Below are 23624 nucleotides of genomic sequence, written 5' to 3'. Positions count from 1 at the left end.
TTCTGTTCCAGAGGCTTGAAGCCTTTGAAGACCAGTGCTAGAAAACAGCATCAGGTGATACCTTGGCCTCTATCAGTGAAATCCTAAACAGAGTTACTCCAGTCTAAGCCCAATGGGCTTAGATTGGAATAACTCTGCTTAGGAGTTCACTGTAAGTCCTGCTTGCTGTCCCTCCAGGGTAACCAGTTGGCTTCTGTGTGAGACAGGATGCAGGACTTGATGAACCAGTGGTCTGACCTAGCAGGGCACCTCTTATATTCTAATGGCATATGAAGCGATAAGTAGAAGTGACACTTTCTTCTGCTCTTGTATTTTTGCAAGCAGCTATTTACCATTCTTCCTCCAAACAGGCCCTCAGAACCCCATAGCCCAAGGGGCTACTAGATTTCATTACCCACCTGTATCTCTCACCCATTGGCAATTGGATTTAACTGTTTTGAAGATGAGCAATGCCTAATCTCCTTGGTGCCAAGTAAGACCCCAAAGGAGTATTACTTATTTACCAGTTTCCTCTTTGTTCTTATTCTGCCTCTAATAGATATGTGTATTGATTTGATGAGGCTGTGTATTTTCCTGCAATTTCACTGAGTGGTAATTTTGAAGTTCACTTCTGGTTGCCAGATGGAGAAGCAGCTTTCTGAAATCAACAAAGCAGGCAAATGTTTTCCATATCCTCTTGACTTTTTCATCTGGTTATCACACATTTATAGGATAAAAATATGATCATCCTTTCTCCTCCAAACAAAATGGTAGGTTGGTTTTCATAGATCTGTTGTGTTACAAGCACAGCAAATTCCCACTTGTATGAACCCCACTGAAATCCATGAATGAGATAAAGTCTTCAGACATTTTCCTCATGTGTTGCTTTTGAACAAATATTGTGTTTCTTAAAGCATAACAAAACAACAGCAATGAAACTCTGATAAAGTGAATCCTGCAACCTTTTGTGCATTTATACCATTCTTTCAAGTTCCCTGATAAAACATCTGAATAATGAATGTCTTTTTAAATGCTTCCATTTGATTTTCCCCTTCTTTTTCTCTTTTACTTTCAAGGATTGTGGAGAAAAGAACAAAGGAGATTTTGTTTTTGCCTCTCTGCTCTTCTCCTTCTCATAAAGTTATGCAAAGCCCAGAGCCTTTCTCTAACTGCACTACTACAATCTTCCAGAAGGCTGCAAAAAGGACAGTGTAAAAGACTCGGCAGACACTCCCTCCTTTACCACCTGCCTTGAAATGGATATTGGAGTGGAATGGGAATTTTGATGGCACAGTGAAATTGAAAGGGGAAGAGAAGCATGGTTTATCCCCTTCAGAAAGCCACTGATTGGTTTTCACCATCTTAGCCCTTTGATGTTTCTTCTTTTCCTTGGTGAGTTTTCAATGTGGAGCTAGTTTCCAATTCAGGAAGGCTAAGGAGCTGGGTGAAGAGTCCTTGATTTCCATGGGTCTTTAGGCTGCTAGGGTATAGTCTCAAGGTGTCTTTGGCAATGACTGGGAAGAACAGGGGATCTTTGTGCATGGAGCAACTCTCTTTCTGTCTGCTGCTGAGTATCTGCTGTGGCTGGTGGTATCAGCCAGCCTGCTCAGCCAAACCCAAAGGTCAAGGACACCCTCACATGAACTCAATCCGCCTTGATGGGGATATCACCCTAGGAGGCCTCTTCCCTGTCCATGGGAGAGGATCTGAGGGCAAGGCCTGTGGAGAGCTGAAGAAAGAGAAGGGGATTCATCGACTAGAGGCCATGCTTTTTGCTCTGGACAGAATCAATAATGATCCAGACTTGCTCCCAAATATCACTTTGGGGGCCCGCATCCTGGACACCTGCTCTCGAGATACTCATGCCTTGGAGCAGTCACTCACCTTTGTCCAGGCCCTTATTGAGAAGGACAGTACTGAGGTGCGCTGCATCAATGGTGGGCCACCTATCATCACCAAGCCAGAACGTGTGGTTGGCGTGATTGGAGCCTCTGGCAGCTCAGTCTCCATTATGGTGGCCAATATCTTGCGCCTCTTCAAGGTAAGGCTTTTATTGCCCTTTCTTTTGTCTACTTCAGATCCTCTTATGCTTCAGCTGTGCAGGATGATTTGTAGTTCGATCTCTTCCTTCTTGCTGTAGATGCTGAAATGAATTTCAGTGACTTAAATTGGGAGAAAAAAATGAAGTAGTTTTAACAATAATTATACAGACTAAGTTCTTGCTTCCTGGTGGGAAAAGAGGAGGGGAACTGTGTGTCTCAGTGGGTGTTTATACAGTTCCCTTTCTCTCTTAGAGGGGGTGGGATCTGACCCTTCCTTTCCATTACAACGATGATATTTTGAGCAGGGTTTTTGTGTGTGTGTGTGTTCCCCACTTGGTTCTGATATCATTAGATATTGTGGGGAGGGTGTTCCCCATGTAGAGAAGGGCGGGGGAGAATTATACAGTTCAGTTTACAGCTGAAGTGAATGTTCATGCAGCTTGTGACCCAGAAGCTGCAGTGGGAGGGTGAGGGGGTGGGGAAAAATAATAGATTTGCTTCACAAATGCATTTATTAAACCAGCTTGAGAGGGAAGGCCCTTTTTAAAATGCACATGGTAATTTCCAGCCCTGGAGGATGCAGTTAGCTCTAGGGGCATGCAAGGGAAGGGCCTCTGATCTAATTTACCCTGCAGTTACAATTTCAGTAAAATTCTACTTTGCCTTCCTAATTCCTCAGCTGTAACTGGTGGCAGACTATTGTTTCCAGTGCCTAGGGGACAGTGGTAAACTTTTATGCTATTTTGTTAAAAATACTCTGTTATCGATAGGGTGCATGCATTCTTTATGCAGAAAAAACTATAGATCCAGAGGAGTTAGCCATGTTAGTCTGTAGTAGCAAAATCGAAGAGACCAGTAGCACCTTTAAAACTAACCAACTTTACTGTAGCATAAGCTTTTGAGAATCAGTTATCTTCTGATGAAGAGAACTGTGATTCTCGAAAGCTTATGCTACAGTAAAGTTGGTTAGAAAAAACTATGTAACTAGAATGTCAGAGAAGTAAGATCAGTCTTTCTGGTGTGGGATATATTATAAAAGTGCCACAAATCACTTTAAAACTCATTTAAAGCAATGATTTCAGAATTATAACCTCAGTTGCATGATGTAGCTCTTCAAAGATTTCAGATTAAAGACAATGAGCTACAATGCTACATTGCATAGTATGGATATGGATTTTCAAAATCAGTGCCTAGTCTTTCACACCATCTCCTTAAAAAGGAATTCGTGTACATTTTACCCTAGAACAGCAGGATTTGAATCCATTGGCACCATAGAGACCAACAAGCTTTTCAGAAAGTAAGCTTTCAAGAGTCTGTGCTCCCTTCTTCAGACATTTTACTCTAGTTGGCTTGGAGGGCTGTTTGCTGATCAAAGCTCTAATATCATTATGAAATCCCAGCTTGCAGCTATGTGGTTCTTCTATACTGGGGCTGCCTGCTTAATTTCTCGTGGCATCTCCATTACACTACCAGCTGCTCTTCAACAGTTTTCAGGTTTGACTAGAATCTTGTTCATTGTGAAGGAGCAACGAATCTTCACTTCTGAGAGATTTGGTGAAATCTCAGTCCAAATTGTTTGAAAGCCTGATTTTCTCTCAGGCACATCTGTTACCCAAATGGTTACACTTGTCTGCAGCCCCTTCGCTAATGACAGTACTCTGACCATGTCTTAGAGTGCAGAGTGGCAATTACAAGGTTAACATACAAGTGGGAATATTTTGCCATATATACCGGGGTTCCGTGAAGGGTGCTATTCTTGCTTTTGGTAAGTGACAGCAGGAGTGGGGTGGAAGAGAGGACTCACTGCCCTGGACTCACTGCCTCCCAGTGACTTGACTAACACTGTGGGGTATTAACCAAACAAAAACCATCACAATGGAGAATTAACAAATGTTAAAGAAGACTTTCAAGCAAGAATTTATGAACACTCCGTGTTTTATTTAAAACTATTGTTGAGAGTAGCAAAGACTGACTAGCTCTAACTTAGGAAAGAGAACCATGAATCTTTATAGAGTCCTTTGAGGAACTTTGCAGGCAGCTTATATAAACATTGTTACAGTGAAGGCACACATAGTTCACATTCCTTCGGCCACATTCAAGTCAGCAAGAATACTTTCTCATCCCTGTCCTCAATCAAGTTGCTCAGACAGCACACTTTCTCATTAATAGATCAGGTTATACTTTCTCACAAGATGCGACACTTAAGGTTCATAAAGAGGCTTTACTACTACTAAGTAGATTAACGATGGTAGAACAATAAAAACACATGCCAGAAAAACATACTACAAATGTTACAGAACAACACACAGAGGCCCTAGCCTTCCTACTTCCAATAACTTAAACAGTTGCAAAGCTAGACCAAAACAATTAAGTACTGGAATGAGGTTTCACTACAAGCTGGTAGATGGACGGCAGAGTTGAAACTAGAGCATGACCTATGAAGAACACAACAAAACATCTACACAAACAGTGGAATATTCACTTGCACACAGTCCATATCACAAACATAGATCTTGGACTGCTGTACACCAGATTGTTTAATTTAGTGGGGACAGTGAGGTATAAGTCTTTTAGGGGGTGTGGTAAAGAAAACCATACAATACATCCTGAAGTGGGTAGTGTGGTGAGATGTCTTCTACTGGAACTCTGATGGGGAGGACTCGGCTTTTCCAAGAAAAATCAAAAAGGGTCCTGAAAAGAAGGTAGTGGGCACACGGTCAACAGTTAAAGGGAATCTGCAACTGGTAAATGGTGGAATGGAGCCCACAGAAAAATACAAACAGTGGCACAAAAGAAAAGAGACTAAGGAAATCAAGAGAAAAAATGGTGACCCAAGAGTAAGGTAAATAAAAGCCATTTATTATTGGAGTTATCTATGTACTAGAGTTACCCATACAAATGCAAATAAGACTACTTAATCTGGATATGTGGTATGTGCAGACTTTTAGATTGGTTTGTCCCCTTTAATTCTGGTTATGAAACCCTTCTCTTCCTGATAACCCAGATGGATTGATGGAGCTGTACAACAATACAATGTATGAACACAAAGAATTGTGAACTTCCTGCATGATAGCAGCATTTAGGGGTGTATTCAGAGTCTGGCATAATGCGCCTATAAGACTTAAAATGACTATGCTATCTAACTATTGCTAAAAGAACTGAGGGAGGAGTTGGGGGAGAAAAGAGAGCAGCCACATTTCTTATCTGTAAGCTTTTTTCCTCTGCATACGAGCAAGGCTTGTCTTTTCCGTGTATGCAGGTGTGGTGGTGGACACCCCCCCCCCGAAGTGGTGACATATGTCAACAACATATGTCAACAACACAGATACTGTACCTTCACACATGCAGTTAATGGTTCCATAGGAAAGCTGATACCCAAAGATAGCTCTGTCCACCATGCAGTAGGTATCTGCTTCTCTATTGTACCACGAGCTAGCTTCCAGTTATGATATCTTTGCACATGTCAGCAACAATGATGCAGTACTGTCAAACATTTAGCAGTGTTCCCAAAGACTCTTATCGTGAAGCTTCCACTTTCTACTCCAGAAGGGATACATTTCTGTGATGAGTAAAATGACTGAGCAGGGTTCAATGGTTCTAAGTGCATTCAGAAAACTGATGCTTCTCTTCAACTATATTTCTTGGTTACGATAAATCTCAATACATTTTTATGTGGCAGACTACAATTCTCTTGCTAAATGACAATTCTATATAAGCCATTTTAATTCATATTGATGTATTCTTAGAATTTCATTCAAAGAAATTAAGAAATGGATTTTTGCTCATGGCCTTAATTTTTATGTGAAAGCGAGGCACAAAATACTAGATACTTTGGTAGACTCTAGAAGTCAAAGTTGCAGACCTGGAAAAGATTTCTGTGATCCTTTGAAGACCAAGACATTTCTTGTGGCATATGTTGTGCAGGCAACATATGCCACACAGCATATGTTGCGTGGCATATGTTATTGCAGGATGTGAGTCATTGCTTGGGATCAGCTATGGGCCAGTGACCCTGGCAGAATAGATATTCCCAGTCTTTTTATTCTCTCATTTACTTGCACAAAACACAGATAGCTTCCAGGGTGTTTGGTACGGGAAACTGATCAGAACCTGCCCTAGTCTGGGAAGCAAACTGCTCTTGCTCCCTGTGTTGCAGGCTGTTCTCTTTGGCAGCTCAGCTCCAGGGCCTACCTAATCACTGGCCATAGCTCAGTTGTAGGACTGTGGGGCAACTTGCTTCACTTTTCACCAGTTTGTCAATTTTTCCTACAAACTGGCAAGGAAATATTAGAAAGAAGTGTTGAGAAACATAGTAATTAATGGTGCAATCCTAAGCAGCAGGGTGGAAAGCACATATGGAGAGAAATAAGCCTTGCATGGGTGTAAAATGGCACTAACGTGGATGTAATTCCCCCGTCACCAGCGCCTGCCCGAGGTGCACTATTGCAGATGGGTTGCCACTGGTGGGCACGCTTGGTGGCTGGGCAGAGGTGTAAGTGTGGTGCAAGGTCCCGCACCGGCACTACAGGGGGTGGGCTGGGGGGCAGGCTGCAAGTTAGTCTGCATTCAAAGCCACTTTAGGCCTGGGAATACCTCCTGCAGTGGCAGAATGTTACACCACGAAAAATGAAGGCGTAGCCCATAGGCGCCCATTGAACGGGAAAACTCGGGCCGCTCTCCCAGCACCCAGCCCCACCCCTGCAGCCCAAAGGAACATAGGATGGGAACTACCATGGGGTCAATCCATGTGCACTTCTGGGATAGACGAGCCCCCCTCCCCGCACCCAATCACCTGCCCACACACCTTACAATACCTCTGGTTATGCTGCTCATGACCTCAGGTAGGAGAGCACATGGCCGGAGGCACTGCCCATCAGCCTTCTGCTGCGGGGACTTTGTGCATGAGGTGGGAGAGTTGGTACTCATGGTTGTGGGCCCTGAATACACTGGGAGGACTTAGCAGGAAAACTGAGAGAACTTTGCACTCGCTCAAGGGAAGAAGGGCAAAGTCCAGAATGTTTGACTAACAATAACCACCCAAGTCTCCTTGCAGATTATCTGACTCTGGAGTTCCAGCTTGGTAAGAAGTGAGGGAGTGCTGACAGGTAAGAAGGAGCTGGGGCAGCGGCCAACCCGGCTCACTGATTTGTGCCAGATGCCCCCTCACGTGAACTTGTCTGACCGCCAGCCTGTTCAGGTGAGGCTCAGTGGGGGAGGGGGCGGTGGCAGCAGCCCCTGCCTGCCCCAGAGTCAGTTGCCCAGAAAACTACTCTTGACACAGCCAATGGGAGGGGGCTACCCATGTGGGAGCTCTGTTCAGACTCCCTCAGCTGGGGCTCCTCCTGGCAGAGAAGGAAGTGCAGCCAGTGGTTGGGTTGACTGGGTGTTCGTAACACCCTGTTGCTGCAGTGTGCTCAGCCACTTGAATTTCTCTCTCATGGGATAAAATCTTCCCAAGGCGGAGTGCTGTCTCACCAGAGGGTCATGCATCATGTTGTTGCAAGCTGCACCTGTGGAGCCACCGCCACAGCTCTTAACCAATGGACAACTTCCCAGACATTGCAGATTGGGCTTCACCTTGGCCACGCACTGGCTTGGATCACTTGCTTCACGTGTCTGTTTCCCTTGAAGGCAGATTGCCACTTGTCTGGGAGACCAAAGGCCATGGCTGTCTGAGCCCCCCCTCCCTTAAGCCTCCGCAAGTACCATTCAGGTCCTGCCCAGGGAGCAGTTTACCAAGGCAGCCCGCGGCTTGGCCACATTGGCAGGCAATACTTCCAGAGAACCTCTGCACCCTTTCCAGTTTAATAAAACGTGTTGAAAAACAAGAAACTGCTGTCTGTTGGCTTGCTCCCCTGACATTGACAGTAGCTACTGCTGCCCCTAACTCCCCATCAGGATGTCTTCTCACACATCCCCGCAAATTTTTCCTGGCTTGGGGCTAGGATTGATGGGGTGGGATGGGGATTGATGGGGCCAAGAGGAGCAGGTGTCAACTGGTGCCCTGTCCAGCTTCCCTGCCCCCTTCCCTCCCCTCAATGTAAGTTCAGGCAGTGGGGTGGGAATTGACGTGTGGCCCATGAATGTCTGGCAGGGCGGGGGACGGGGGAAGGCTCCACTGAGGATGTTCATTCTCTGACAGACTGAACTGTTGGCCTCTGATAAGCCAGGCAGAGGGGAAGGCAGAAGTTACTGCAGGGAGGTGGGGGATGTGGAGTGACATCTTTGGATCTCCTCCTTCAGGAGGATGGATCATCCTCCATTTTGCTGATTGCAGAAGCAGGGATGGACTTGGGAGGGGGTGAATGGCTGCCCCTGGAGCAGTTTCTCTGCTCCTGTGAGCTGTTAGTCCACGGGGGGTGGGGGGGTGTCACCCCTGGACTGGGGCATAGGTCTCAAGGTCCAACCCACATTCTTGCATCATTGTGATGCAGTGATTGTTCGAATGGCGCTGCCGCAAGTCCATGGGCGCTTTGCACTCCCTTCTGGCCTCTCACATTGTTTCCAATGGGCATTCCTGACACTCATAGTACAGCCCCCCCTGCCTCTCCAGATCCTGGGGGCTGCTCCCAAATACTGCAGGCTTTCTGGTCCCACTTTTCAGGGAGGGGGAACCTGTTTTTCATGGTAGCAGCAGCGGCAGGGATTTGCAGGTGCACTGAGCTGTGGCCACTGGCTTGGCCCTTATCAGAAATGGGGGATGGATGGGCGAGAGGGTGGGTGTTCGATCTGGACCTTCACTGTCACCTCTGTCGCCCTCCCTGGCAGGGATGCCTGCTCTCCAATGGGGGGGGGCTGTTGGCGGCAGTGGGGATTGGGGCCTCCCCATTGGCTGCATTGCTGCTTGCCCCTTGCCTGCCAGTCAGGGGAGTGGTGTGGCCATTGGCTGGTGTGAGTGGGGTTGTCAGGGGAATGGTGAGTGGGTGTTCCTGGTGGTGGCTGCGCCTCACCTTGCCATGGTTGAGTGGCAGCAGGACTCTCCTGCAAAAATAATTAGGGAGCCGTGGCATGGCGCCCCATTTACATCGATGCACAAGTGACAACACTGCCTTGGGTCTTAGGATTGAGCTGCCCTTCAATGAATGGGTTCCCATCTCTATCCGTGGAGGAAAATAAGAGTGTTAGAGGTTGGAGAAATGCAAAAAATCCCTAGGAATGTTCATGCATGTATCTATCTAGGCATGAACATTTGGAAAGGGGAATGGCTCAGAGCCTGTGCATGTCCAAATTGTAGGTGCATATGCAGAGATATGGAAACAGTCAATGTGTGCCCAAGCTCCATGATCATAGCCTGGGTCTGCAGAGGGGTAGGGTCAGTGGATGAATCCTCAGTCCCCCTCCCTTTATTCATGTTTACACAAAAAAATATGTCAACCATCCTCCTAAGTAGGATAAGGAACAATAATAGTTATACTGCCACAAGTTTTTTGCTTTTTGCACGGCCTCCTGAGCCTGCCTGAGGCTATAAAGAAGCCACATCAAAAGGGAAGTCCATTCTGCTATCTATAGCTATCATAAGGAAAACTGGATTGGATGTAGATGAAGGTACAGCAATAATTGGTGGAAAGAACATTAATAATTTTTGATATCCAGATTACTGCTAGAAAATAGTGAAGACCTGAAATGACTACTGATGAAGATTAAACGAGAAAGTGCCAAAACAGGATTACAGGTGAACATCAAGAATACAAAAGTGATAACTATTGCGGAATTGCACAATTTTAAGACTGATAATGAAGAAATTGAAATTACTAAAAATGTTCTATTACTTGGCTAAGTCATCAACCAAGGGGGAGAAACCAGGAGCTTGAGACTTGGAAGAGCAGCCAAGAAGAAACTAGAAAAGATTGTTAAGGGTAAGGAAGAGTCGCTGGAGACTAACATCAAGATAATTCATACTATCACTAATTCCCCATCACTATGCACTACGTATTCTCATTCCATTAAATTTTTGTGTTAAATCCCAGGTGAGGGAAGTCACAGCGAGCCACAAGGCTGACAGTCATCAGGCATTCTACCTCCCCCCTGGTTTAGTGCTGGGTTTAGAACCAAACGACACGAGATGAATTACATGCGTATGACATGTGAATGCACTTATACGTGTTTTCTTGTTGCTTTCCTGTTCACTCGCACAATGCAGCTACACTGCACTCAATCCCATGCTCGGATTGGCATGTGTTTCTTCCCCTTTCCTCCCAGATGAGATATGGTATCCCATGATGCGCCTTCTCTTCGCACATGCTCAAACCTTCCTCTGCAGCTTTTCTGAGAGGGAGACTTGTTTACTCAATTGGACGTAGTGAGAAAAAACCCTCCAGGTTTCCTGGCTGGTGTGTGTGTGAAAACGAGGGTTCCACACCTCTGCTGAGATCTTGCAGCTCGGCCTGCCAGGAAGGGGGGGCATCTATGCAAAGGGGTGGGTGGGCAATCCCCACATCAGAAGCCACAGCAGCGTTTCTTGCTGTCAGCTAGAATCAACTCTTTCCTGCCTGTTTGTCCTCCGTCACCTTCAATCTCCATTATTATCTATGGGGAAAACTATGGGGGCTATCCAGGGGCATGGGAGTGGCATTTTGCAAAATAAATTTACAAAATTTTCAGGGATCCAACTGCTAACTGTCCTCTAAAGGCCCCCCAAGTTTCAGGGAGATTGGACCTTGGGGAGCCATTTTAGGATCCTTCAAAAAAGGTGCCATCAGCTATCCCATTTTTTGCTATTGTGAAGAGAAAATGACAGGAACTGGGGAAACCCCTCAATCATACTTTCCCCGGGGGTTCAATCTCCCTGAAACTTGAGGGGCCTTTAGAGGACAGTGAGGAGTAGGTCTCCTGCTAATTTGGAGGATTTGGGACTTTGGGGAGGTCATTTTAGAGCCCCTCAAAAAAGATGCCATCAGCCACCACCTTTTTTTCCTACTGTGAAGAAACACTGACAGGAACTGGGGAAACCCATGGATCATGCCTTTCCAGGGGTTGGTTCTCCTTGAAACTTGGGGGGTCTTTAGGGGACAGAAAGGACTAGCTTCCCTGCAAATTTGGTGGATTTTGCTAGCAAAAGGACACACTTACCCCCCTAGATAGCTCCCCTAGTTTTTTCCACAGGGAATAATGGAGATTGGAGGTGCCTTGCTCAGATGCTTAATTGTATTGCCATGATCTTTCTTCCCACCTTCTCCTTATCTTGACCAAAGACGCTGTATGAAGAGGAGGATGAGAAGGAAGTTAAGAGGGAAGGAGGGTGCAGGAAGGAGGAATAGGGAGGCATCATCATCAACTAGAAAATGGGAGAATTTAAAACTTGCCAGATTAAAAGCAAAACAGTTTGAGTATAAGCTGGATCTAAGGGCAAAAAGAGGGGAGAGGGAAGCGGAAGTCACTCAAAATCAATGCTCTGCAATGGTGACTCGCTGATTATGACTATGGACACTCGCAACTGTGACTGCACCAGTTACCCGACATGTTACACGGACTAGGGCTACAGGACACGTGTTCATCAGGGATAAAATGGACACGGGCAGGTAGGAACAGACATGATTCTAAACACTCACATGACCTCGTGTAATTCATCTCGTTGAGTTTGGCTCTTAGTATCATGTATTTTATTTAAAATGCCTAACTAGGTGGAGACTTAAATATTTTCTTTTATTAACCCCATACTATGCTCCACTTAGCTCTGCCCTGTCCATTTTCTCACAACTGCAAGGTGTCATCCACAGTTCTGCTTCCTGACTTACTCCTGATCCACCTGTGCAGCAGGTATTATTATTAAATCACAACTTGGCAATCCTACAAGCCTCATTCTGTCCTCAGTTCCTCCCTTCCCCCTCCTCCCCTTTGGTAATTTTCTCTATAAAATGTAGAATAAGTATGTTGAATAATGAAGAAAGCAGACAAGAAGATTAATTCATTTGAAATGTGGTGTTGGAGGAGAGTTTTACAGATATCAAGGACTGCCAGAAATACAAATAAGTGACTTTTAGATCAAATCAAGCCTTAATTCTTCCTGGAAGCTAAAGTCACTAAGCCAAGGCTATTGTACTTAGGTCACATCATGAGAAGACACGGCTCACTGAAAATAATAATTACTGCACTTATATACTGCTCTTCTAGACAAATTAGGGCCTCACTTAGAGTGGTGAACAAAGTCAGTGCTATTATTATCCTCACAAAACAGCTGGGGAACTGGGGCTGAGAGAAGTGGCTTACCCAAGGCCACCTGCTGAGCTCATGGCAGTAGTGGGATTCAAACTAGCTGAGCGTTGATTCTCAGTAGGAAAAGAGAAAGACTCGAAGCCACAGCCTTCAGTTTGTGAGACTTGAACAAGACTGATAATGATAGGACATTTTGGAGGCCATTAATTCATAGGTTGCCATAAATCGGAAGTGACTTGATGGCATATCACACACACACACATTCTACAGAATCTAGTGTTGGGCTAATTCTAGGACAATGGTCCTGCTCATCCCCAGTAGGGAAAAGGATGTTACCACCGTTGTGCCTGTCTCAATTTTTGAATGATGCATTGATTTGTTCATTAGGGCTGGGCTGTTTGCCTTGTGAGCTCAGCCCTTCGGGATGAAGTAATGGAGTCTATATATATGAGGACTACTCTGCACAGGCATCAGCTGTGATTGGCCCTCCCCATGAAATAATGTGGTCACCTCTTTAGAGACTGAACAGGATTTTTTGGGCTCCCTGCAAATTGGCTGGAAGAAAAGCATGGGTTTTTGATTGCTCCACATTGTTCTTTGGGGAAAAAAGAACTTTAAGATTCTAGGTGATAGTGACTGGTTATTAGGCCATAACTAGAGTCAGGAGGAACTGTGCAAAGTTGCTACAGCATAGGTACGGGTAATTTGCAAGTATACAGAAGCATCAAATGCTGAAGGTTTTTTTCTAAACCAGACTATCATGGGCTAAGGTGGTTTGGTTGGGTTCAGGTGGTGTTTCCCTTACACTTCGCATCATCAGGGCTGAATCTAGGGTTCCTGGCGCCCAGGACAACCCAAGTCTGGCTGCCCTCATGCGTGTGCACAATGCACACACACTCCTGGCACTGCGTGACGATGTCACTTCGTGACATCCTCACGCAGGGCAGGTGTGCTGTCAGCAGAGCGGCGGCGGCAGCGGCAGCTGGGAGGCTGCCCGCACCACTCGCCTGCCCCACTGAGGGGGCGGCTGGCTTGCCGCGTGCTCCCTGTCCTGCTGGGCAGGTGAATGGTGCGGGTGGCTGCTCAGCTGCCCATGCTGCCGCCAGCACGCTCCCAGCGGCTGGCAGCTGTGCCCAGCGCCCCCTCTTTGGTGCCGCCAGGGGCAGACTACTCCCTTGCCCCCCCCCCCCCGATCCAGCCCTGTGCATCATTAACCAATCTTTTTGTTGCTCATGCAGTATTTGCAGGAAGGCAGATGAGGCTTAATGCCTCTTGGCACACTTTGAATTGCAGACTAGAATAAATTGATGCCAGTGGTAATGTTATCCAAGTTTGGAGCCAGAATGGATTTGTATACAGTGCTTTTGCTAGAGCAGGATACCTGTTAGCGGTAAAAAGAAGTTAAGGATATTTTAATGATGTAGCTCCAGATGGGTAGCCTTGTTAGTCCATTGCAGCAAAATAAAACAGAAGTTCATTGGTGTCTTAATGACTACCAATGTTTATTCCAGCATGTGTGCACACTCACATGTGCACATGCACACACGCACACATGTGCGCACACAGACACACTTTCTGGTGTTCAAAAAAGGAGCCAGGTCCATGGGCTACTGGATTTCTGTTTTAGAAATGATGAAGATATCCCATAAATTTTAAAAAAAACAACCTAGTTTAATCTAAATGTTTGGTGACTCATATGGGCATCAGTCTAATTCAGCCACATTTTAACTCTGGTCTTAATCCCAATATGGACTGAGAAGAATGGGTTGAATGTGGGGTTTCCTTTTGCTATGGTGCCATTTAATATTTCAGTGGGAGACAGACAAAGAGAGTTTACTAGAGGAGTCAAGATTTAGCAAGATCAAAAGGTCGGGAAGCTGGATTGACTACTTCGGTAGGCAACCTCCTGGCTTTGGTCTGAATCCTGTGGGGGAGGAGCATCCTATACCACCATGATATCAATTCTGACTATGTAACCAGACATCATCACATCATGGAATGCTCTAAGATCCCTCCAAAACTCTATGGTTTTTTCCCTAGGGCTTCCTGTAAAATGGTGACATCACTTCTGGCTACGACCTGAAAGGAACATTGCAGAGTGCTGTTTGTGACCACCCTCAGGGGTTGTCAGGTGAGGGCTGGCAAACCTACTGAAAGGTCAGCTATTGGGAAAGTTCGATAAAATTATCACAATGTTGGGAAAAGGCCTTTCTCTGCTTGAGGCTGCTGCCAGTCAGAGATGATAGCATTGAGCTAGATGGACAAATGTTCTGACTTGGTATAAGGAATCTTCATACAAATTGATATTTTCAATGTGTTTTTAAAGAGTGTTTGTTGTGAATGTAATTATTGTGTTTTATTTTAATGCCTCTGTAGTAATTATCAACAAGACAAACAGCTCCCTGTCCTTTTAAAATAAAAGTAGCAAATATATGAAAACCATAATCGATTAGGGTGCAGTGCGCAGTTGCATTACAATGACATGCCCTGGAGACTAGTCCAGGGCAGGCTGGAAGTTTTTCTTCTAATGTATATTCTTCTACCCTTTCCATTACGTTTCTTGGCTGCAGACATACCATCTTGGATTGTAATTCATTTTTGGGAAGGAGGTTAGTGCATGCTGCCTATTAGAGTATGTTCATGTGGATCTCTAGCATGCCACTGGAACTGGTGTGGAACTAGAGTCATTTTAACACAATTAAAAATTTCTTTTGAAAATATTCCAGATATAGTGAGCCATGATTTTGCCAGGTATCTCAGACTTGTCAATGCATCAGAAGAAATTCCTTTGGAAAGCTGACTAATGGGACCTATCAACACTACCCAAATTTCCCTTGTAAATGTGTCTAGGGTAGAACTGCATGCTGTTAGAAAAAAGAAATCTGACCCAAATATTGGCCATTATTCCAGTGTCTTTGGCTTGCTTCATACATTATGTATATTATTCCTATGCAGAAAACACATTTTTGTTAAGGAAATAACATACAACCCACATTTTACAGCATACCATATGTTAACTATACTACCTGTTTGCTGTGTAGACATACAGGTGTAAAATATTTGTGTTTAACCATCTACATACAGTTAGTACATCACTTCCTACATGGAAGTGTTTTGCTGCTCTCATATATGAGTTGTGGATCAGGCACTCTTTCTGTATGTACATCTGGAAGCACTAGTAGTAATCACTTTGATCGTTCAGTCTGAATGAGCTGTACTGGTTTCATTCTGATGCCTGCAAGGCTCCCTCCCACTATGAAGAGGATGCAATAATAAGATAAGCCCAGGTGATTCTTGTACAGTGAGTTATTTAGTGCATTTGAAAGAGTTCTGGTGGGCAGTAGAGAGACATGTTCAAGTCAGCTCTTAGTAATGCATTAATTCTGTGAAGGTCATTGGCACTGTTGAATAAAACATCCCTTTTCATTGTGTTCTCAGAATTGTTTGGCAGATGGGGATACTTTGTAAAGTCTGTGACCCTTTGTGGGAGAAAGAGCAAGTACATATCAAGCCTTTCCACATAACAAGATAGATTGCACTTGCCATGGATGTCATGGTAGCCTGGATAAGTCAGCACCTCTTTGCACAACTTAAAGCAAAGGAAAACAGCAGCCGACTGAGAGGCATCCAGATGGTGGCCTTTTTTTAGTGTTATGGTCTAATGCCATACTGGGACTGTGTCCTCATTAATCTGGATGGCAGATTGAGAGCTAGGAAGATCATTGTGAGTGGCAAAACCAGATTATAGCATGAAACAGAATGCTCATGGTAGAACCATTTCAGTGCTTTCATGGGGGAAAAAGTATGCATCCCTTTTTTGCATTAAGCAGCAGCAATGAGGTAGTGTTAGAATATCTTTGCAAAGCATCTTGGTTTGTGGTTCACCTCATCCCTGCCCACTTTGTCCTCAAATGAGGGCTAGCCATGGAGCCTTAGTGTAGATAGACCCAGGGGTCATTTCGTAGAAAAAGAGCTGCAGGAACTCATTAGCATAACTCATTAGCATATGCTACACACCCCTGACATCACTGGAAGTGGGTCAGAAGGCAACACCCACCCCTCCGGCCCCTTTCCCCCCAAATCTCCAGGTATTTCCTGAAAATAAAGCAGAATGAACTCAAAGCAGCTTACCCTCCTCTGGAGAGCCAGCCCCAGCAGCCCTACTTGCACGTACTCACTCACCCACTAGTCACGAATGAAAATAAAGCAGCAGAATGAATTGAAGCAGCTTACCCTCCTCCTTTGGAGATCCAGGCCCAGCAGCCCAGCTTGCACTCACTCACTCACTCGTCACAAATGAAAATAAAGCAGCAGAATGAATTGAAGCAGCTTACCTTCCTTTGGAGAGGAGGCAGAGGGGAGGAAAAGGAATCACATGGGTGGGGCCAAAACCCACATGACCACTTTTCAGCTCTACAGGAACACCATTCCAGTGCATTCCCCCTCCAAATGAGCCCTGGATAGACCCATGCATTATTTGTCCATTTGTTTCCTATTCATGTATCCCATATTAGTCTCTGTGGTGGTAGTGAAAACTGTGCCAGGTAGCTGACTTATGCCAACCCCTGCTGGGGTTTTCAAGGCAAGTGACTAAAAGAGGTGGCTTGCCCTTGCCTGCCTCTGCATAGCAACCCTGGTCTTCTTTGGAGGTCTCCCATCTAATTACTAAGACCAACCTTGTTTATCTTCAAGATCTGACAAGATCAGGCTTGCCTGGGATATCCAAGTAAGGGCATTATTTTCTGTAGCCATCAATATATCTAATTCTTAAATCCAGAGACTATGAATGGACAAAGCTGATCTTTCTATGAGCAGGTTTGCAAAAAATCTGAAATCTTTAAAAAAAAATACATGGGAGTGGGGGTTAACCTTCCCAATAGTAGAAGCAGCACCTGTACCTATAAGAATGGAGATTTCAGAGGTCATTTATTTATTAACTATTTATTTTACTTCAAAACATTTTATAGGCCACCTTTGTACTCAAATAGGGTCCCCAAGGCAGCAAACATCAGGCATTAAACATTTAAAACATGAAAACAATATTCAAAATTTATACATAAATATTTAACAATACAATGAAAACATAGACATACAAACACAACCAGGGAGAAGGGCCAATAAGAATTTACTGTGCTTATGCTAAATGAAACAGAAAAGCCTTCAGCTGCTGGTGGAAAACAATGACAGAGACAGACCAATCTCCCTGGGAAGGGAATTGGGAGTTCCAAATAGGGATGTGCGTTTCGGCATTCAGAATGCCGAAAGAATGCCGAAACAAAAGTGTTTCGGCTTCTTTCGGGGAATGCCGAAACGTTTCGGGGAATGCCGAAACGTTTCGGGTAGCCGAAAGAAAAAAGCCGAAACGTTTCGGGATTCTTTCGGCTTTCTTTCGGCTTTTCTATGGGAAAATGCCTCCGTCTTCCAGGACGTCTGGAGGAGGCATTTTCCCACCGAATAAGCCCATAATTGGTGGGGACCTTCCTCTAACCCTTCTCTAACAACCACCCAAGTTTCAGACAGATTGGACTTTGGGGGGCCATGTTATGGCCCCCCAAAGCAGGTCCCCCCATCCTCCCATAAGAAAGCGAAGGAGCAGCATATTGTTAGCATGCTGCTGCTGATCTTTCTTCATTATTTCCTATGGGGAAAAAATGAAGAGGCAGGCTTCCTTTGCCAGGGGTGGCATTTTGCATGCAAAATGCCCCCCAGCCCTCAGGGGCCCTTCTCCCACCCCTCCTCCCACCCCCCACCAAGGCTCAGCCTGCTCCCACTTGGGGGGGCCATTTCATGGCCTCCCCAAGTAGGTGCTCTAATCTCTACCACTGACAGCTGGGGGAGGCTTGTGTTGCCAGGGGTGGCATTTTGCATGCAAAATGCCCCCCAACCCTCTGGGGCCCTTCTCCCACCCCTTCTCCCACCCCCCACCAAGGCTCAGCCTGCTCCCACTTGGGGGGCATTTCATGGCCTCCCCAAGTAGGTGCTCTGCTCTCATCTCTACCACTGACAGCTGGGGGAGGCTTGTGTTGCCAGGGGTGGCATTTTGCATGCAAAATGCCCCCCAGCCCTCTGGGGCCCTTCTCCCACCCTTCCTCCCACCCCCCACCAAGGCTCAGACTGCTCCCACTTGGGGGGGCATTTCATGGCCTCCCCAAGTAGGTCCTCTCAGCCCCTAAAGTCCACCCCTTACAGCCCCACACAAACCCAATTCCCCCCAGCTGCCACACACAGACCCAAATCCCCACATTAGCCCCTCACAGACCCAAATCCACCCCCACCTGCCCCACACCCATAACCCCAGGAACAGGCTGGCAAAGGCCAGCCCTCTCCCTTTGTTCCCTATGCTGGGAACTTCTAAACTCTCTTTCCCTAGGCAATTCTGCACAGCCCAGGGGTGCCACAATGGTGGGCACACTTCTGAGTGCCAGCTGGTCCCTGTGAAAGAGCACCTGAACCACAGACACCCTCCCTCAAATTCCCCCACCACCTACAGAGATGGCTGGCCAGCCAGCCCCATTGTTCCCTATGATGGGAACCAACTGCCCAACAAAGAATAAAACAAGAACAACACAAAATAAAGTTTTTAAAAAATTATATTCTCCCTTCCAAAGTACAAGTAGGCAAAGCATTATGACACATTACACCAGCAGTCCCCCACACAGAAAAATTAAAACAAAACTCACTTCACATCAGAGAATCACAAAGCATGATTCCTGTCAAAAACACTTTATTTCTTGAACAGCTTTAGGTTACACAGCAGGGGGGAACACCAAAGGGCATGGCAGCACTATCTTACACAAAAATAACACAACTCACTTAACATCAGAGAATCACAAAAACACAATTCCTGGCAAAAACACTTTATTTCTTGAACAGCTTTAGGTTACACAGTAGGAGGGCACAACAGGGCATGATAGCAATGTACTGCAAAAAATAATACAACCCACTTCACCGTTTTTGACAGCAATTGTGTTTGTGTGATTCTCTGATGTGAAGTGAGTTGTGTTATTTTTGTGTAGTACACTGCTTTCCTGCTCTGTGGTGCCTTCCTAAAGCAGTTACAGAAATAAAGTGCTTTTGACAGCAATTTTTTGGGGTGATTCTTTAATGTGAAGCGAGTTGTGTTATTTTTGTGTAAGATAGTGCTGCCATGCCCTTTGGTGTTCCCCCCTGCTGTGTAACCTAAAGCTGTTCAAGAAATAAAGTGTTTTTGACAGGAATCATGCTTTGTGATTCTCTGATGTTAAGTGAGTTTTGTTTTAATTTTTCTGTGTGGGGGACTGCTGGTGTAATGTGTCATAATGCTTTGCCTACTTGTACTTTGGAAGGGAGAATATAATTTTTTTAAAACTTTATTTTGTGTTGTTCTTGTTTTATTCTTTGTTGTGCAGTTGGTTCCCATCATAGGGAACAATGGGGCTGGCTGGCCAGCCATCTCTATAGGTGGTGGGGGAATTTGAGGGAGGGTGTCTGTGGTTCAGGTGCTCTTTCACAGGTACCAGCTGGCACTCAGAAGTGTGCCCACCATTGTGGCACCCCTGGGCTGTGCAGAATTGCCCAGGGAAAGAGAGTTTAGAAGTTCTCAGCATAGGGAACAAAGGGAGAGGGCTGGCCTTTGCCAGCCTGTTCCTGGGGTTATGGGTGTAGGGCAGGTGGGGGTGGATTTGGGTCTGTGAGGGGCTAATGTGGGGATTTGGGTCTGTGTGTGGCAGCTGGGGGGGGAATTGGGTTTGTGTGGGGCTGTAAGGGGTGGACTTTAGGGGCTGAGAGGACCTACTTGGGGAGGCCATGAAATGGCCCCCCCCAAGTGGGAGCAGTCTGAGCCTTGGTGGGGGGTGGGAGGAAGGGTGGGAGAAGGGCCCCAGAGAGCTGGGGGGCATTTTGCATGCAAAATGCCACCCCTGGCAACACAAGCCTCCCCCAGCTGTCAGTGGTAGAGATGAGAGCAGAGCATCTACTTGGGGAGGCCATGAAATGCCCCCCCCCAAGTGGGAGCAGGCTGAGCCTTGGTGGGGGGTGGGAGGAGGGGTGGGAGAAGGGCCCCAGAGGGTTGGGGGGCATTTTGCATGCAAAATGCCACCCCTGGCAACACAAGCCTCCCCCAGCAGTCAGTGGTAGAGATTAGAGCACCTACTTGGGGAGGCCATGAAATGGCCCCCCCAAGTGGGAGCAGGCTGAGCCTTGGTGGGGGGTGGGAGGAGGGGTGGGAGAAGGGCCCCTGAGGGTAGGGGGGCATTTTGCATGCAAAATGCCACCCCTGGCAAAGGAAGCCTGCCTCTTCATTTTTTCCCCATAGGAAATAATGAAGAAAGATCAGCAGCAGCATGCTAACAATATGCTGCTCCTTCGCTTTCTTATGGGAGGATGGGGGGACCTGCTTTGGGGGGCCATAACATGGCCCCCCAAAGTCCAATCTGTCTGAAACTTGGGTGGTTGTTAGAGAAGGGTTAGAGGAAGGTCCCCACCAATTTTGGGCTTACTCGGTGGGAAAATGCCTCCTCCAGGCGTCCTGGAAGACGGAGGCATTTTCCCATAGAAAAAAGCCGGAAGAATGCCGAAATAATGCCGAAAGAATCCCGAATCCCGAATCCCGAAAGAGATTCTTGTTTCGGCTTTCGGCTTTAACGGTAGAGAATCTTGTTTCGGGTAATCCCGAAACAAGAAAGCCGAAAGTTTTTTCCTTGCACACCCCTAGTTCCAAAATATTGGTACCACAACTGAAATGGCCCTTCGTGGGTTGCCCCCTATCTTGCATCAGTTGATGGGGGAACCCAAAGAAAGGCTGTCTAAGATGACCAGAGTGGATGGGCAGGCGGCAATGGCCAAGAGGCTGGGGAGGTGTTCCCGGACAGTATAATAGCACTACTGGATTCAAATTGCAAAAAGAAAAAAAAGTACAAACAATGATCATAATAAGCAGACTTTGAATGTACATAGAGACATCTAAATAATAAGTCTCATTTTAAACAGATTTTTCCTCCCTTTTAGTGAGGTACCTTTTAAAATTGAAGGGGGTGGCAGACAAACGGTGGTGGTGGTGGTGGAACAACTGCTGTGAAAAACTACTGCAATTATATGAGAAAGCAGTGAAATCACATGCAAATGGACTCATCTGAATTTGTTTAAATTCATCCAAACAGCTTTCTGAACTATCAGCTTCTTGCTTGTGAGAAGCTGAATTAGTGCATGGTTGAGCATGCCTAGTTATTACATAGTTATTACTGAATAGAATTAATGTAACTCCCATCAGCTAGTTGGTTTAGCCCAGTAGGATGGAGTCAGTGACTGCAGCTGAGCAGCCCAGGAGAAGGCTGGTTGCTGGGGAGCTTGATAATGTTTTATGAGCTCTTACAGCATGAATAAGGTAACTGGAAAGACATTGTATGCGAGAACTAATTAGTAAAAAAGGGAGGAGGATTTAAATTTGCTTCAGTATTATTACTGGAATTATGTTATTATTGCAGGGCTGTAATTCCTAAACTGAAGACAGAAGCCTGGGTTCCAGTTTGCTTCCATAATCAAGAGGACTGTAGCAAGGAACTCTGACACTTGGTAGACCAGAAAGTTGGACTTTGTTCACCCTAAAGTGGTTCCAAGAGACAACCAGTTACTTGGTTTAATTTAAAAACATTGTTGGCTGCAAGTTTCTGTTCTTTGTTGTACCTATGTGTTGTACCTAGTTGTGTTGCTCTGACTATTGAAAGGTTTTAATTTGAAGAGAGTTATTTTTACATTTGTCTTGCAAATTCGGTTACTAATTTAGCCCATAGAAGCCATACAAAAGGTTACATTAGCACTAGTATACTATTAATAAAAAACAAATGCACATACTCTTTTTCTTGTTTTCTGGAAGCATCCTGAATGGGCCTGGGAGGAAGCAACCACATGGACATAGCCTAAGGGGCACTTCATGCCAGTAATAGCCAGTGTGAGATGGATTTAATGTCTTTTAGCTATCATTTCATTATTAAGTAACTGCCAGAGGTGACAAGGAACAAAATGACATTTGCTGGCTGTTCTGTGATAGGAGTTTTATACAAGTATAAGAAGATTGTGGGCTGGCAAGGGAGGTTGCAGCGAGCATGTGATGAATGTAGTATATATGACAGCTTGTGTGGCATATTAGTTGAAGTGTTGGATTAAGACCTAGGAGAACTAGGTTTGAATCCTAACTCTGCCACAGAAACTCTCTGGGAGACCTTAGGCCAGTCACACCTTCTCAGCCTAACCTACATCACAGGTAGGCTTCCCAGTTGTCCCCTGGTGGCGTGCAATCTCCTGGGGGTTTGCCCCATTGCCCGCCAGTTGAAAGCAATTGGCTGGAGGTGGCAAGCCCCCCAGAGATCGTCCGCCATTGGCAGGCAACCCAGAACAGCGTGCATCAGGAACTCTCCAGGTGGCGCATAACAACATCACTTCCTTAAGTGATGTTGTCGCACTGGCCGTGGATGTGCTTCCATGCTTCACTGAAGCCAATTTTGGCCCCAAAGGGGCTGCGTTTGCCCCATGTGAAGTGCAGGCGCATGCCCATCGCTGGTGTGATCATGGCACTTCCTGGAAGTGACATCCTCATGCATGCATGAAAAGAAGAATTCAGGAGACGTGAAGTAAGTTCTAGGTCCCCCTTCCCTCCAGGAGGGTATAGGAACCTGGCAACTCTACTCACAGGGTTGTTGTGAGGATAAAATGGAGGAGAATGAGAATGTTGTGAGCTGCTTTGGGTTCCCATTGGGGAGAAAGGAGGAGAATAAGTAAATAAGAAATAAATAATCTCATCCTAGTGGGGTATCTCAGTGTCATGTTTATCTCTGAGGATGTGCCTGAAGTGAGCTATGAGCATGGCAAGCAATGTGGAGTGTACATGACAAGGAAAATGCAGATCAAGGCGCCATTAACAGAATCCTGATGTTCAGTTTATTGTCTATAAATGCTGATTTTATAGGTGCTCAGTAAGAGCCAGGGCTTCTATTTGCTATGATGGATATACAGAGACCAAGAGATGAATTCTGCCCTCCCCTGCCCCCAGCCAGCAACTTACTCTGAGCAGGCAAGACAGATAAAAGATAGGTAAGGGGAAGGAAGCAAAGACCAATTTCAAACTTTCTAAGTAAACAAATGAAAGAGAAGGCCAGTTTATATCTGCAGAGGTAAAGCCTTGCTGAGACTATGCCATTTTGGTTTGCAGGTTATGGCCAAATCCACATTACTTCTTTTTTTCCGCGTTTTCCCCGCATTCTCCCCGCAATCCCGAGTGCTGGTCACATTACCTCATTAAACAGACGCATTTCATTCGCATTTCTCCCGAATATGTGGTCACAGTTTTTCAACGGGAGTTTCACGGTGGCCGTGAATGGTCCAATGCGCAATTTACGCGGTTTTTTTAAAAACCACCCCCCTTCCTGTCTCTCCGGCCGTTCCGAGAGTTCCTATTGGCTGATTCAACTTGCAAGTGCT

At 45.8% G+C, this 23624-nt stretch overlaps 1 protein-coding gene across 1 annotated transcript in view; it reads left to right on the top strand.

Annotated features, from left to right (window-relative positions):
* Nucleotides 1-1489: 1489 nt before the first annotated feature.
* The window catches only part of GRM4 (glutamate metabotropic receptor 4), a 377446-nt gene continuing 355311 nt past the window's right edge, over nt 1490-23624 (top strand). Inside the window, exon 1 of the mRNA XM_054980417.1 lies at nt 1490-2020. Coding sequence (XP_054836392.1) covers nt 1490-2020 — 531 coding nt within the window. The remainder of the gene's footprint in view (nt 2021-23624) is intronic.

The sequence above is a fragment of the Eublepharis macularius genome, chromosome 5 (assembly GCF_028583425.1).
Source record: "Eublepharis macularius isolate TG4126 chromosome 5, MPM_Emac_v1.0, whole genome shotgun sequence".
Lineage (NCBI taxonomy): Eukaryota > Metazoa > Chordata > Lepidosauria > Squamata > Eublepharidae > Eublepharis > Eublepharis macularius.
Note: the sequence above shows the minus strand (reverse complement) of the source record. Positions and strands in the feature narration are given on the sequence as shown.